Consider the following 16,327-nt stretch of genomic DNA (forward strand, 5'->3'; position numbering starts at 1 on the left):
AGAGCTTTTCTGGCTCAAAGGAAGTACTGGGGAATTGGAGCCACTTGCTGCTTACTTACATATGTATGTTAGCTGAAGTACACTGCTTGAAAACTCAAAAATAAAAATAATTCTAATTTCTTTGGACAAGAAGCTTATTTTTTTTCCCCAGAGAATGTGAATTCTTAAAATTCTTTCTGACTTTTCAAAATAGACTTGGTGAAACTGCTCAAGTTGTTGCAGTTCACTCCTGGGTGTTCAGGATGATTAGCCATATTGTTTGAATGCAAAGAATGTCCTGACAGGTGTTTCCAGTTTTTTAAAGTTTTCAGACTATTTGCTTTGTGCTGGAAATCAGAGTTTCATTGAGAAACTATTGATGGTAGGGGTCTTGAGAGTCCTTGAAAGCCACATAATTTTAAATGCCCTTTTTTTCTCAGTCTGCGGAAGGAATTCAGGCAATTCCTAGATACTTCATTGTTACACCCAGACATTTCCAAGATAGCCGTGTTTCTGGACCGGTAAAAGTCCGGCTATTACAGAAGTTTAAAGTGAAGTATATATTGAAGACTGGAAGGTTCAGTGAAGTCAATTGCATTCCCATGAAGCATTTAATTATGGTTTTTCTTGGTATTTCATCAGTAAGGTACACCTCCCACATATTCCTAGCAGCTCTGATTTTAATTTCATAATTGGTTATGCCTATGTATGTTCTTTCTTTTAATTTAATCAAATCAACAGGTATCATGATGAAATGTCCTAGGAAACGTTAACTCTTTTTTTTTCAGTGCTTTTAAACATATTTACAACTTTTATTACAGTAAAAGAGTTATCAGAAGAGAATAAGCAACTTGAACAAGGAATGAAAGAAATATTGCAAGCCATCAAGGAAATGCAGAAGGATTCTAGTATGAAGGGAGGAGAAACAGCCTTGATAATCCCTAGTCTGGATCGTTTAGTTCATGTAAGATTGCTTTTTAAAGTATTATTTAGCTTTATAGGAATTACAGGGTATTTTTGTCCTCCTCAGTTATTAGTTTAATGTAAAATTCAATAGTGGTTTCTTTGTACATATGCTTTCTTAGTGTGATTCCCCTTTAAAAAGGTAAATTAAAATATACAGGAGAAGGGATTGCCATTAAAATTAAAAAAGCCCCTAGTTTCAGCTGGCTATAATAAAACTGTCCTTGGCAAATTTGTTGTCCCACTCATAAAGCTTTGTTAAAAGTTCATTTGCCTTTTTATCTCTATGGGACTTGCAGGAAATGTTTTTAAAAAACACTTTATTCAAACATCTTACAAAAAACAAGGCGTTTTCCAGGAAAGTGTAACCATATAAGTCATAGTCTATGCAAATATACCCTCAGGAAATTGTTAAATAGATGTTACAATGTTAAAATGTCATGCTTTTTGCTAGTTTCATGTAGTCTAAACTTGAGAGCTTCAGTTGACTCTGAAAAAAGTTAAAGCTTTTCTGCACTTTTTCTTCGTTTTGTTAATTAAATGTTTACTGCATTAGGCAATGGAGTCAAAGAATTCAGAGGGGATCTTTGATGCTAGTGTGCACTTGAAAGCTCAGGTTGACCAGCTTACAGGACGAAATGAGGAATTGAGACAGGAGCTAAGGGAGACTCAGAAGGAGGCAACAAGTTTGTCTAATCAGCTGGCAAGTGCCAATGAAAAGGTATATAATTTATTTTATATAATTTATTTTGTACTTCAAAAGTGACTGTTCTGATAATATAGAACAATCCACACAATCTATAAGACACTGAATTTAGCTTATGAAAACAGTGTAATTGTACAAATCTTACTGAAATATATGTAGTGGACCTACTAATTCCGTTTTAACTTTGGATCTTACTCTTCTTAATGTTACTTTATCCTTGGAATATTCCCTCATGTTAAACACCAAGCATGCCTGTCTTCTGGGGAGAGCTGTGCCCAAAAAAGCTCAGTGATCTATTTCTTCAAAAAAGCCAGGAGTCTTCCATTTTTTATTGATAAATATGTAACAGAAATTAGGTGTTTGAAATTATGAATCATTCTCCAAAGTCCTATATCTTGTTTTAAGTCGTACAGTTCATTCTGTAGAATGCTTCTTCCAGGGAAGGAATGAGGAATGGATTATTATCTTACAAGAAGCCAAATTTAAATTTGCTTTTTATGACAGCTTTGGTGATGCAAAAAGATTTGCCAGAAACTAATCTTCTAGAATAGTTTTTTACATACTGTTAGAGAACCAGAGAGCTTTTAAATTAAATGAAAAGGGAAAGTTTTGTTTAGAAAAAACTGCCAAATAACCACTGCAATAATTCTTTCCAAAACTTAATCTTACTAAAGGAGTAGAATGCACTGTGTTTTAAATAATTGGGAATAAAACTGTGGTGGTATGTGTAGTTACCCTGATTGCTGGGGTAATTTGATAAATTTGGATGAATTTATTATGCATTTAATGATTTATGAAATCATAGCACTTTTAAAAGGTTATTTTAAGGAGTATTAGAATGTTTTAGAATATAAGTGAAAATTAATTAAGTTATTAATCACAACTGATGTAGCAATATATTTTTCATAATTTGTTTTTAAATCTAATAGCAAGAGCTACTGCTTTATGGTTTTGTGTCTTTTCTTTAGATTGAACAAATGAAAAATGAAATTTGCTTACTACATCAGTCAGAAGGTGCCAATATTGTCTTCCAAACAGTGAATCTTCCAGAAGGAATGGCTCCTTCAAGTGTTAGTACGATTAATTCTCTGAATGAGTATTTAATACATCTTACACAGGTAACTCATATATTCCTTGAAATAAAGAGTATTCATAACATGTATCTAATTCCTCCAAAATCCAGTAGTATGCCGTGTGTGGAAACAAGAGATCTCTCCAAAATTATTTTGGTGTTCTAACATCTACTAAGCTCTTTGGGCTCTTCTGTAATTTAAAGCTGTAAGTATTTTGCTGTGCTGTAAACCTGAAAGGTAATAGTTAACTAACTTTTGGAACAGCAGTTCAGATTTTTTTTGTTTTAAATCTGAATTTTGATCTAAATATTTGCCCTTCTATGAGAAATTCTCTCTTACTGCTGTCTGGATTCCACACCTGAGTCTGCATGTGCAAATCCTACTTGAACAGTTTTTCCCTATAGAGCCAAGGTCTCTATTAATTTATTATATGAATTTTCATTCCATTATTTGTTAAAAATACATCAACAATTGTAAATAGAGGCATAAATACATTGAAACAGATTCCAGTGATTCCCATGGGAAGCATAGCAAACAGGATTATATTAATGAAGAATTGACTATTTCAGAATTGGAGTAAAAAAAAAAGTTACCTTTTTATTATTATTACGTTATCTTTTTCTGTCTTTGATAATTTTTTTTTTCATTAGAGAATATTTTTTCAACTCTATATGCTTGTAAAGTAGAATAGTATTTGGGAAAATGAGAAGAAAATGCCACTTCCCAGTTAGACATTCAATTAGTATTCTTTGTAGGCTAGCAACGGGTCCTGGTGTTTTGAACTTGAAGGCCTGTAACCTGCAGTGCAATTGTGCTCTATTTCACACCTGTTAATGTGAATGCCAAAGCTCACTGGTTTTTTTCATCTGTTGCTTCTAAAGAAAATACATATTTCATATCCGTAGTTCACATAGTTCATGACAGAAGCATCTATCATGAAAACACAAAGGACTGCCATTTTGATTAGATTAATAGTTTTGTGTTTAAAACCTATATTAATAACTTCTGTATTTTTATTTTGAAAATAACAATTAGGAACTGGAAAACAAAGAAAAGTTACTTAAACAATTAGAAGATGCAGTAGAGGACTACAAGCGAAAATTTGCAGTAATTCGTCATCAACAAGGCTTGCTGTATAAAGAATATCAAAGGTATTGCTCTCTTTTCTGAATGATGAAAGTTCAATTATCTAAGTATTTAACAATCTTGAAACAAGATTTGCTGCTGTGTTGAAGTAGTCCTTTGGTTAATGTCATAAGTGCTGCCATGTTTGGATAGGGACTCCATACATTTTTTTCAGTCCTGTAAAGATTCAGACAACTCCTACAAAACCATTTTCTGCTGGACTTTTCTCATGTTGCATATTTTATGAGGATTTCATTGTGCTTTCTGCATCGGATATCTTGCATTTTACTGGAACCTGGTGTGATGGACTCTTCAGCCTCATTTTCTTTTGCTTTCAAGTATGGGTTGTAATAGGTTTTTGGAAGTGGAGAGGAGGGGAGGGGGAAAAAAGCAAACTACTGTACAAATACAGTCAGAGATCTCTGAAAATTTCAGGTTGTCAGGATTTTGTGGCTGGTTTTCTTTCAGGCTCTTAGTTCTTTTATATGCTTCAGTGAACCTAAATTCTATAAAATTATTCTTATGGTTAAAAAATTAAAAAAGTGTTTTCATCTGTTTGGAGGATAGGGATAAATATGATGATTTGGATTTTTCAATTAACAAACTGTTATTTGAATACTCTCTTTCTTTGGATTGGAATGAACAGTCACCCAGGTGGCTTCTAGAATAAGGGTTTAACCTCTCAGAAACCTTTGTTTGTTCTTTGAATCAGTTAAGATTCCCAGACAATGTTATCTCTTTTTAAAGCATTAAAGATACAGCTTTTTTATTGAAGGCTCTAATATACTGCCTCATTTACTACTAGGTGAGATATCTCCAATGACAGGGAAAAAATGATGATTCAAGGCTCCTTCCTCTAAACCTGGTAGAGATTGAAGTTACCTGAGGAGATTCTTTGACTTGGCATCCCATTAAAAGTCACTTTCAAAGAATTTTCTTCCATTCTCCATTTTACTCCATTATGTAAGAAGCTAAGATACCTTCTTTGAGGAGATAATACCACTTCTAAAATACCCTTGATTTACCATTGTTTAAACAAGCCTAAACTATCCCATACAGTCTATAGGAACTTCCTTATTAGACATGTATGAAAGGTCACAGTCTTTTTTTTTTTCTCAAATGAATAAATAAAAATGGGTAGAGGAGAGTAGTTTGGGCCAAGTGAAGCTGTGTGAGCTGAATCTTTTTATGTTTTCAATGTGTTTTTCACTGAAATAACAAAACAAGGGTGGGAACTTGTTAATTTCTGTAGCAGGAAGTTATGTCCTTTATGCAGCTGAAATAAAAATAAATGTAATGGAAGGAAAGATTTGCAGGCAAAAAAGTAGGAAAGTAAGGCATATATATCTCTGCATTATAATATACATAAGAACAGATAAGACACTGAAGAGTTATTTTCATCATTTAAGAAGCTGTAGCCTAAAGAGAGGGTATTGTTTTTCAGTAATCCGTCTACAATTTATCATGTGCTTTTCAAATTATATTACTGCTAAAAGTAAGTACCTTGGTTTGCAATATTTCGGAGTTGCTGTTGAAGCTACAGTTTTAAACATTATCAAGTCTTTCATCATAATAAATGAAAATTCCTTACTGTTTTAGTCAAAAGGAGAGCTGGCAGAAAGAATCAGAAAATATTAAAGAGGAAATGAAAAAGCTAGAAGAGCAAAAAGAACAGGATGCTATGAAAATAAAGGCATATTCTGTAAGTAATTTTTGTTGCTTTCATTTTTCAAAAGGACTTTAGGACATAGAACAGAGGTTTTAATACACTGCTCTGGTTTGTTAGATGGGAAAATGTGTACACACACCTCTTGTGCGTGCCCCAGGGTGCTGTGTGTGTGTGGGGGTGCTCCAGTGTTGTGTGTGCCCGTTGTCCTTCCTGCTGGCTGCTAACCCTGCACTGGGGAGAACCCACCCCAGGAGGTCACATCACACACCTGGGGTGTGGGTCCCTAATTGTTGCACTTAGTACCTCCAGACCATTATCTGGAGTGCTGAGGAGTGGTGTCCAGCAGGGAAGAATCGCTCACAAATGCGCAGAAGATGCAGTGGAGAAGCCTCTGAAGCTGAACTAGGTTATGAGTGCTGTATTGTAACCCTTTCTGCCTCTGTTGTTAGAAGCTTTTATGCTTTTTTTATACCAGTTTTCAAGCTGACAACTTCTTTATTTCAAGTCTCTAATTTTATGGTTACTATTCAGTCTGGTTAATGGTGATCTTTAAGATTATCAGTTTTGAGCAAATGCCTTGTAAGGCAGTCTCACGTGTACTGTTCACACACACTATTTACACTCACACTGCTCTCTTAACAATAGTTGTTACCCCGGCTGTTTGATTGGGAGGGGGAGCATGCAAGCAACCCCTTGGAAAACACATTAGTTTACACTAAGAATTAAGGTTACTACTTTTAATTGCATCTTATTATAAGTAACTGTTAATGTAAATGAATCAGTGTTTCAGAAGAACAGGAAACAGAATTCATCTTTCTATTTTGATTTACTTCCACCAAGTTTGAATTCAATATTCCATTAAGAAAACTGAAAAGTATTGGTGGTATTTAGAAGTTCCTGGAATTCATGCAGGTGTCTAATCACAGACATAGTGCAATTTTAGATGGCTACAGTTGTCTTTGGGCACCAAACTGCAAAATTTAACCAAAGGCATATTGGCCTTACAGAGAAGCAGACACAGAGCAAGGATATCACAGGGTGTTGAAAGTAACTGGGAATGTTTAGAAGACAGCAGCTCCAATTTCTACTACCTGTCCCCTTGGCAAGCTGATGTGTGTGACAGCAGAGCTAAAGCTCACATGACTTCTGTGACCTGAGTTGCCATAGTTTGCTCTCCCCACCGCTGCCCCACCTGGGATTTATACTTGCATGCAAGCACATGTGTGCACACAGACACACAAATGTTACTATAGCAGGGATCCTGAGCTTACTTTACAAATGAAGGTTTGGTCTTCAAAGTAGGACGTTATTAGGGTTTGTTTGGAGCCACAGGACTTCTCTTTTGTTTAGAAAATTGTTCCAATGCATTTTTTTTTATTCTACTATAAATGGGAAGACTGATGACAGGGAGTGCAGAGAACCATTCTTATAAATTTTGAAAACGTCAGCATTAATTAAAATTCCAGTTAATCAGTACAAGGTACTAGCTTCTGGTTTTGAAGATTCGTCTTTTTCTTAGAATATTGTATACCTGGGCATATGTTGAGTGTGTGTATATATTTTATTAGCAAAAAGAAATTATTTCAGACAAATTAATGGAATTTTTCCACCTAGATTAAAAAGTATGCAAGAAAGCTTGTGTATATAGTTGTGCTTTACCATATTTCTGAACAAGGTTCTTTGTTAAAAAAATGTTTTACAGAATTTACTCGATGCACTTCAGATGGATCCTGATGAAACAAAGAAAGTACTTGCAGAAAATAATAGAAAAATAACTGTTTTACGAGTTAATGAAAAATCACTAACTAGGCAGTGTACCACTTTACTTGAAATGGAACGACACCTCAGAAAAGAAAATGAGAAACTAAAGGGTGAAATAACACATATGGAGACTGCAGTTACAGGGAAGATTGGAAACTTGCAACGATTCAAGGTATAGTTTATAGTAGTAATAGCACACATTTTTATTTTTACTATTTGGAAAGAAATACCCTTTGTTTTTAAATTGAGTTGGTACTAGTTTCTTGAATGCATTACCCAAAAGCTTGCTAATTGCTGTTACAAATTTTGTAGAAATATCCTTTGTGTTTAAATAAGCACTGTGACCTGGACAAGCTCAAGAAGTGGGTCAGTGGGAACCTCACATGGTTTAACAAGACCAAGTGCAAGGTGCTGCACCTGAGTCAGGGTAACCCCTGGTACTAATCCAGGCTGGGGGGCGAACAGATGGAGAGCAGCCCTGCCGAGGAGGAGCTGGGGGTGCTGGTGGGTGAGAGGCTGGACATGACTCAGCCATGTGCACCCACAGCCCAGAGAGCCAAACGTGTCCTGGGCTGCATCCAAAGCACTGTGGCTGTTATGAGGAAGGGTTGAGATAACTGGGATTGCTCAGACTGGAAAAGAGGAAGCCTTTGGGGTGGCCTGATTCTGGCCTTCCAGTATCTGGAGGGAGCCTACAAGAAATATGGAGAGAGACTTTTGATAAGGGGATGTAGTGACAGGACAAGGGGGAAGGGCTTCAAACCAAAAGAGAGTAGCTTTAGATTAAATATTAGGAAGAAATTCTTTGCTATGAGGGTGGTGAGGCACTGGCACAGGTTGCCCACAGAAGTTGTGGATGCCCTGTCCCTGGAAGTGTTCAAGGACAGGGCTCTGAACAACATGGTCTAGTGGAAGTTGTCCCTGACCATGGCAGGGTGCTTTGGATCTAGATGATCTTTCAAGTGCCCTTCCAACCCAAACCATTCTGTGATTCTATGATCGTCGTATATTACCTTCTGGCCTTGCAGGTTGCTAGGGCCTGTATTAGTTTTATAAAATATGTTTTGACAGTGCCTTGAGAGGCAACTATTGGTAAAATTACCCTGTGAATTGGAAAATCAGAGAAGTTTTGTCAGTGTTTCTTGCAGGAGATTTTTAAAGGTGAACAGTAATTTAGAAAAACAAACCAATTACCTAAAGCACTATATTAAGTATTATTCTTTTTACGCGGAGTAATTTTATATTTAAATTTCTAGCTGACCTTAGTAACCTATTGTGTTGATTATTTTCATAGGAAATGGCTTGCTTTAAGATTGCAGCTCTGCAAAAAGTGCTGGATGGTAGTGTGCCATTGTCTGAGCTAGAAGTGGCCAATAAGCAGTACAATGCATTAACTGCTAAATACAGAGAGATGTTACAAAAAGATAATTTGCTTGTCCAACGGACAACAAACATGGAACACATGGAGGTAATTTATGTTACTTTTTAACCCTAGGGGAAAGAAAATTATTATATATTAATTCAGCTTTGCTTTTTTTCCTCACTTAATAGAATGATAGAACAGAAGTTCCAGCACTGAAATTGCTGGTTAGAACAGTTTCATAGTGAGTATGAGATGTTTGAGCCAGTGTGACTGTTGCTGTTGAATTTTAATTTGCTTGCCTGGTATTCTTAGTGGATTAAGACACATACACAGAATTCCAGGTTTTATTTCAATGGGCAGACAGAAAAGCATTTTGTTTTGGTTCTTTGGGTTTTTGTTTGTTTGCTCTTTAAGCTTTGGATATGTTCCTTCAGAAAATATTTTTAGTTCATTGATTACTAAAACAAGGCTGGCAGAAGGAATATTTGCTGTCATCTTCAGTTTTGGAGGTCATAAGGAAAATTGAATGTAAACACTTCCAAGGCTTTCTCTCAAAGTATGTGCTCTTACTAATTCCCAGCTTTTACAGAAATGAAATGTTTAATTCCAAAAAGAGTAAAGCTTTGGAATTTTACTTCCATAAAAGAACCCAAAAACCCCAAAGATTGTTCATAATGTGTTTGCAAAATATTGTAGGGACTGCAAATATTTAACTCCTTCCGTGAACTCTTTTTCTGAAGTAGAAGGGAGTTTCTTCTCAAGCACTGTGAAGTTGGCTTCAGAGATACATTACTACCTCCCACTTTTCAGGGGTGGTAAAGAATAAATGGTGCCTACATCTATTTTATGGAATTTTGTGTGTATGAGAACTTGCATTGCCTATTTCAACAGCTTCATAGAGCTAGAGAATCATTTATCAACTAAAAACGTGTCCAGAAAACTAAAAATTGCAAATTAATATGAAGCATTCAGTTTGTTTTATTGGTTAATGTGGAAATTCGTGTTTGTATTTGGAGGAGTGAAGGAACATTTACAAAGGTAACATTTGGCATCATATTAGGTGACTAGCAGAACTAAAAGAAATGTATGGTCTGTCTTAAATAGATCTTTATGTGCAAGATGAAGTACTCTGTGTGGGATGAAATATCCTCCAGAAGTACTTCTAATCTAATTCTAGACACCGTAGGAATCACAGTTGCTGGTCATAAATGTTCACAGTATTACTAGCTGTGATAGTAAGAAACAGAGGACAAAGACTTACATTTTTACACTTAGTAGGAAACATATACTCTTCTGTTGCCATATATGTAGGTTATGGGTCACACACAGATAAAGTTTTAATCTGAAAATTTTCATAGATACTAAGCATGAAATCTGCTACAAGTAAATAGTTTGCTGTTATGTTGCAACTTTTCTGTCCTACAGCGTGAGAATGAATCCTTGAAAGCACAGATAAATTCATTGAATAAGGAGCTGGAGATCACAAAAGAGAAACTTCATACTGTAGAACAGGCTTGGGAACAGATGACTAAACTGGGCAAGTATGAAAGTTATATTGTAACATTAAGTACCAAATGGTATATCCTGTATAAAAGTAATATTTGAAAATATTTTAAAACAGATATGTCTTAAAATAACCAAAATCAGAAAAATCAAAACTATTTCATGTCTTTCAGTAACAATCTTAATTTTTGTGCTGAATATTTTTGTTTGTATGCTTCATTTGACTAAAACCAAGTTTGTTATTTTTCTCTGGAAACTCTTCCACTTCGACGTTTTTGGGTTACTGGGTCAAGGGTTTAAAAGCTTTTAAAGCAACATCATGTGAATTAGATTTTCTTAATGTGTTCTAACTTGATTCTCAGTCATAGTGCTTCAGAGGTTGTCAAGAAAGTGATTTCTTTTTGCTGGTTTCATGCTTTGTAGCAAAGTATTCTTTCTTGATAGCTGGGGTTTCTTCGTACAGCGTACATTCCCGTTATTCAAGAAGAACTCACTCACCCTGTTTGTTTTACAGACCAGGCTTGACCAGGTATATTAAGGATAAAGTGAAAGGCTACACTGAAAATAGTTATCAGTGTCAATAACCATGGTTGCAGATACAGGCATTCATAATTCATAGTAATATATTATTCAAATTACGTACCTTTCAAATCTGTAATAAGGCAAGATAACCATGCCTCCAGTTTAAAAAAAATAATATAGCTGTTATGATAAAGTTTATGTGACATATATAAAGAAAAACTCATGTTCAGTTTCATGGTGGAAATAATTTTCATAGTTGAATCAGCTTGTGTATTTCCTAATTCAGTATTTTTTTCTTGTAGGGGATGACAGTGCAATGGACAAAGCCACAAAAGCAATAACCAACAGTGAGATTTTGTCCATTTCTAAGAAAATCACAATGTTAGAAATGAAGGAACTAAATGAAAGACAGAGAGCAGAACATTCACAACGAATGTATGAACATTTAAGGAGTACTGTAAAGCAAATAGAAGAACGTAATTTTGAATTGGAAACAAAATTTGCTGAGGTAAATCTGCTGAGATTTAACAGCCTAATTTGATACATCCTAAAAGCATATTTTTGAGCTTTTCAAAAATTATTTATATCAATAATATCAATTTGTATCAATAAATAAGTGTATAAATAAGCTTATGATGCAAAAAATAGTTTTGCAGCCTTTAAGAGCTGCAATTTTGCATGTGCAGGACATTGGTAAAAATATAACTAATTAATTTGTCAGTAGTTTATTTTAAAAGTTAGTTAATAGCTGTAAAACACATGATGAGCATCTTGACAGATAGTTTCCTAGTTTTGTCACCAGACTGCAAGAAAAAAGTCTCTTCCAGAACTGTTATTTCTTTTGGCTAATTCATATGATCTCTTTTCATTTATTTTTTTCTTATAATTACCAATTATTCAAAAAAAGGTTAGAACTTTACATCCCTTGGGCTACTGATAGTGTTGTGATTCTGTTACAGATTGGCTATGTCCTGTGCCACACATTGTCTATAGTACAGGAATAGAAGTTATGTGCCATTGAAGCTCATGAACCTTAATATTCCTATTCTATTAGTCTTAACCTTGTTAGGTTTTTTTGTCCACACTATTCGTATCTGGGTTTTTAATAGAAATTTATTTTTTACTAGCAGGAGACTTTATTATAGTTTCTAGAATAAATTTATTAATAGGAATTGTACAGATTTGTTCTCGTGCCATTACTGGTCTACTATTTAAGCACAAAGGAAGAAAAAGAATAATTGATAGGAGTGTTGATTTCATTTCCACTCCTTGTCTTTTGCTAGTGTAGCCTAAGTATTTTAGATTGCTATTGTGTGACTCCCTGTTTCTCTGATGTTTTAGTAATGTGTGTTACATTGTTTTGATTTGATTTAATCTCCAAGAGGGCATAACTAAAAGTGTATAAAGCTTTTCAGCAGCAGTACTGTTAAAGCCTTTTTTGATGGGATAGTTTCTTTTATTTCTTTAAGAAATGCTTTAGGTGATGCACCCTAGTGTCACATTTTTCATATTCTCTTTTTTTGCATATTTTATTTGTCTTGTCTACTTTTAGGTCTGATGGTCTTCCTTTATTCTGAGTTGATGAACTCCTAATGCCATAATTTTTTCTTTCTTGTACCTCTGTATCCGTTTTTCCTCATTTCTGTACCTCCAGTACATACACTGTTTCATATACTCCTGTACTCAGTACCTCCTAATCTGATGTAATAGCTCTTTTTTTGTTTGAGAAAGAGACAACAAGATTGTGTGCAGATGTAATTAATGACAGTTGTGACATCAGTTTAAGAACTGATAACCAGAAGTCTTCTATACATCTTTTTAACTCATAAATCAACGTCAGCATTCTACTTTTAGTTTTCCAGATACGTGAGGATGCCCTGCACTTCTTTTTGTTTGTTTAGGAAATCAGTTATTTTATTAAGAAGAAGTGGTATCAGAATAATGGGCCACAACTGTATGTACTAGTTAAGTCCTGAGACTTCTCTGTGTTGTCTAAGGTTTTCAGATTATCTATCTTAATGCTCTTTGGTTTGAATTGAAATATTGGTTACTCCGTATTTGATAATCAACTTGAGAAATCAGGCTGCTTGAAAGAATATCACTTAATTAAGAAAGGTTTTTTTAGAAAGAACAAAAGAACAATATTATTGTCAGTCTTGGCATTTATAACCTCTACTTGTGTTACCAATGCCAATATAATAGGCAGTATATAAATATGTAAGACTGTTCATTTCCTGAAGTGTTTACAGTCTTTTTTAAATGTGTTTTTATTTTTAATTTTATTTTAGGAGCAAGTTATTGCGGTAATGCTTTTAAGAAAATTCATTAATAAAAATTGTGTTTAGTTTAGATTTCTTTTCTGTGCCAAATCGTGTATTCATTCCTATGTGCATGCAACCCTGCAAACAAAAAGATGTTTAGGCAGAGAGTAAGGGAAACTGGTTTTTGAAGACAACCTCATCACAGCTGAACTGTGTATTGCAATGAGTGACAAACGAAAAGTACTTTTGGCACTGCTATTTTCATTGCAGAGTTTGAGCAGTTACGTGCTTAGGGTACCATTTTGTTTGTTTGTTTCTGGTTTTGATTTTTTTAAGCTCACCAAAATCAATCTTGAGGCACAGAAAGTGGAACAGGAATTAAGAGATGAACTGTCAAAGAGTGTAAGTAAGGCAGTAAGTGATGCTGATAGACGACAAATTATGGACCTAGAGAAGCGTGAGATGGAGCTCAAGATTGAAGTATCAAAGTAAGTGCTGAAGTAACAAATTTTGAATGCAGTATCTTCGGAAAGGTGTGAAAATTTAGGCTATTAGTCTTATGTAATACACTACTTATGTATCACTGACATCCAATTTTCTATGCCTGTTCTTTTGAGCATTTATATATGCCAAATTTGGCATTGAAATTGAAGCATTTAATTCCTGACTATAAAGAATGCAATTTGTTTCATTTTAATTTGAACAAGGAATTGAGTGCTGGCCTGGCTAGATACGTAAGTGTGCAATTAGATACTTACGGTACTATTTTTACACTAATTAAGGTTGATTTTGTTTCTGTGCCACCACCCCTCTTTATGTGTATGAAAATCTCACATAACTAACTGGAAAGCAGTTCTTACTTTGAAAGACTCGTATCTCAAAGATTAAGTTACAGTAGGAGGGAGGTTTGCCATTTACTTAAAAGACATTAACTGCATAAATTGGAAAACTGAGCTTTTTAGATATGTTGATATGGACATTTGTCTTTGAGTAATTAATACAATCATGTTATATTCCTAAACCAGTAAAGTCTATAGGGACACTTGCAGTGATATTCAGCACTGCAAATAAGTTATTAGACTTGGGGAAGCAGAGAAGGGAATTGAGAATGAAACGTTTTGAGCATTTAGAAAATGTTGAGTATTAATATCCTAAAGTGGGAGAGAAATACAGGACAGAGATGCTTAGTTTAGGTAAAAAAAAGATGGCATTGTTTTCCTGGAGTAGGTTACTGCTAGCAAACTTCTGTATAATGTATGGCAAAATCTCCTGTGAAAAATTTGAGAGGCAATACAGAACAAGAATTTCCTTAACCAGAGCTCTGAGTAGTAGAGAAGAATATGCTGAAAAGAATGAAGTCCAAATGTTTCGATATGATGAAACATACTAAGTATCTTTCCTTAGCATCTTCTATGTAGAAAAACTTAATAGGTTACTCAGTGCTTTCAAGTGACACAATACTCTTGTTTGTTCTGGAAGGTTAAGAGAACTATCTGATGTAGCACAAACACAAGTTGAAGCTCTGGAGGCACGCCAACAATACAGAGATAAAGAAGTGGAATCTCTTAGAATGCAAATTTTACATTATCAGGTAAAATTCAGCCTGTCTTAAAATTGCAGTTTGGATCCTTTTTTTCCCTGGAGTGAGAAGAAATGAAGTAATTTTGCAATGAATCAGAAAACTGCAGAAGTATTTCAGAAGGATCTTAGCAAACTGGTCCTTGTAGTGGCCATACTCTTTCAAAAGTTCTATATTACATTAATTATTCCCTTCTCCATTTATTCCATTTCTAGCTGTGCAACTATTACAGATCCTGACCTTTTTCCATGTTGTTTACATAACATTAATTCTTTTATCATTAATAACTCACGGTCAAGGAAAAACTCACGTTCAGGAAAATTTGATCATTTTTTACAAGGCAAGAAATTACTTGCAAATATTGAAGATTTGCAATAGGTTTACTATTTTGTTTTGTTATTAGCTAAAACAATTTATTGGGATTTGGTTTCATGTTGTAGAAGGGTTTGAGTCCTTAAATCCAACACGTGTCAGCTTTTACGTTACCATATTTTCTAAGTTTAGGCATACATTTCTTCCTCCATTTGTGGTATTTTAGAAAGAGACCATTTTTAAGATCAGTATCTGAAAAGGTGTACTTCTAAAATGTGGCCATAGAAACAACAGTGGAAAAATAAAAGCCTGTTAGAGGCTAATTCTTACTCTTCTCTGTGGAATAAAATACATGCAATATATAATATATTAAAAAAATAGCTTGTTTATATTTACATATAAACTGTGTTAATCAAAATGAAAAATAAATTTGTTCTATCAATTTTGTTCTTAGGTACAGTCAGATGAAAAAGCAATTATTGCAAAACTCCATCAAGATATCACAGCCCTTCAAGGTAGTGAATCTCTTGCTGTAGGCAAATTGGAGAAGTTCAAATTGAAACTGCAGAAGATGGAGATCCATAATCTACGTTTAGAGCAGAAGCTTGATGAGAGAGATCAAGCCTTATATTTTGCCCGACTTGAAGGAAGAAATAGAGCCAAACATCTACAACAGACGGTTCAGTCTTTGCGGCGACAGTTTAGTGGTGCTCTGCCTTTAGCGCAGCAAGAAAAATTCTCTAAAACAATGATTCAGCTACAGAATGACAAACTGAAGATCCTGGAAGAAGTTCAGCATGCCCAGCAGGAGCGTCGAAATGCAGAAAACAGAGCATTAGAGCTGGAGTTAAAACTAAAAAATCTAGAAGAATTATTAAGTGCATTGAAGGATGCAAGAGGAGCTCAAAAGGTTTGTGATTTTACAGCTTTGAATAGCTTTGCTTATCTGATCTGCATTTAAATTATGTTCACTTTGTTTTAATATGTTTTATGTTTATAGGTTTAAATATGTTTTAATGTGAAACTTACTGATTTCAAAATACACTGGTAGAATATGACAGCAATTATATTTTGTTTTCTGTAAAAGTCAGTGCAGTTATATTTACTAATTATCTTTTGTGCCCAATTAAGGCACATAGGAACTAGAGGCTAGCTATAAATGCAGTTATATTAAATTGAATTATATTATGAATCTAATTAAATAATGAATTAAATTAAATACAGAGTAGCATTCTGAAGTTCTGTTCCATGAGCCTGCAGCAAAATCTTCACTGAAGATCCATGTCTTTTTAGATAAATCCAGGGGCAGTAATTTTGGCAGCATGGTTAGAAATGTTCCTGTGCTCACGTAAATCTGCTTAAGCTATTTTGCAACTGTAAGCAATGTTGCCCTGAAATCTTAAGAAGGCTTTCTCACTTCTCTTCAAGGTCACTGTATATTATATAATATGATTGTATCTGTTATCACTGAAGTTGTCTGCATGTAAGCAACCAATGGTTGTAACGCTCTG

The 16,327-nt window shown here is 34.5% G+C and overlaps 1 protein-coding gene across 6 annotated transcripts in view; it reads left to right on the top strand.

Moving 5' to 3' along the window:
- Window positions 1–16,327, top strand: part of CEP290 (centrosomal protein 290) — a 46,528-nt gene that overhangs the window by 10,315 nt on the left and 19,886 nt on the right. For all 6 annotated transcript variants that reach the window (XM_017743917.1, XM_017743918.1, XM_017743921.1 and 3 more), the window contains 12 exons: window positions 801–943; window positions 1,499–1,663; window positions 2,617–2,766; window positions 3,757–3,872; window positions 5,446–5,548; window positions 7,218–7,448; window positions 8,571–8,744; window positions 10,065–10,176; window positions 10,967–11,172; window positions 13,262–13,413; window positions 14,405–14,516; window positions 15,271–15,726. In XM_017743917.1, coding sequence (XP_017599406.1) covers window positions 801–943; window positions 1,499–1,663; window positions 2,617–2,766; window positions 3,757–3,872; window positions 5,446–5,548; window positions 7,218–7,448; window positions 8,571–8,744; window positions 10,065–10,176; window positions 10,967–11,172; window positions 13,262–13,413; window positions 14,405–14,516; window positions 15,271–15,726 — 2,120 coding nt within the window. The remainder of the gene's footprint in view (window positions 1–800; window positions 944–1,498; window positions 1,664–2,616; window positions 2,767–3,756; window positions 3,873–5,445; window positions 5,549–7,217; window positions 7,449–8,570; window positions 8,745–10,064; window positions 10,177–10,966; window positions 11,173–13,261; window positions 13,414–14,404; window positions 14,517–15,270; window positions 15,727–16,327) is intronic.

Source organism: Corvus brachyrhynchos, unplaced genomic scaffold, assembly GCF_000691975.1.
Source record: "Corvus brachyrhynchos isolate BGI_N302 unplaced genomic scaffold, ASM69197v1 scaffold9, whole genome shotgun sequence".
Taxonomy (NCBI): domain Eukaryota; kingdom Metazoa; phylum Chordata; class Aves; order Passeriformes; family Corvidae; genus Corvus; species Corvus brachyrhynchos.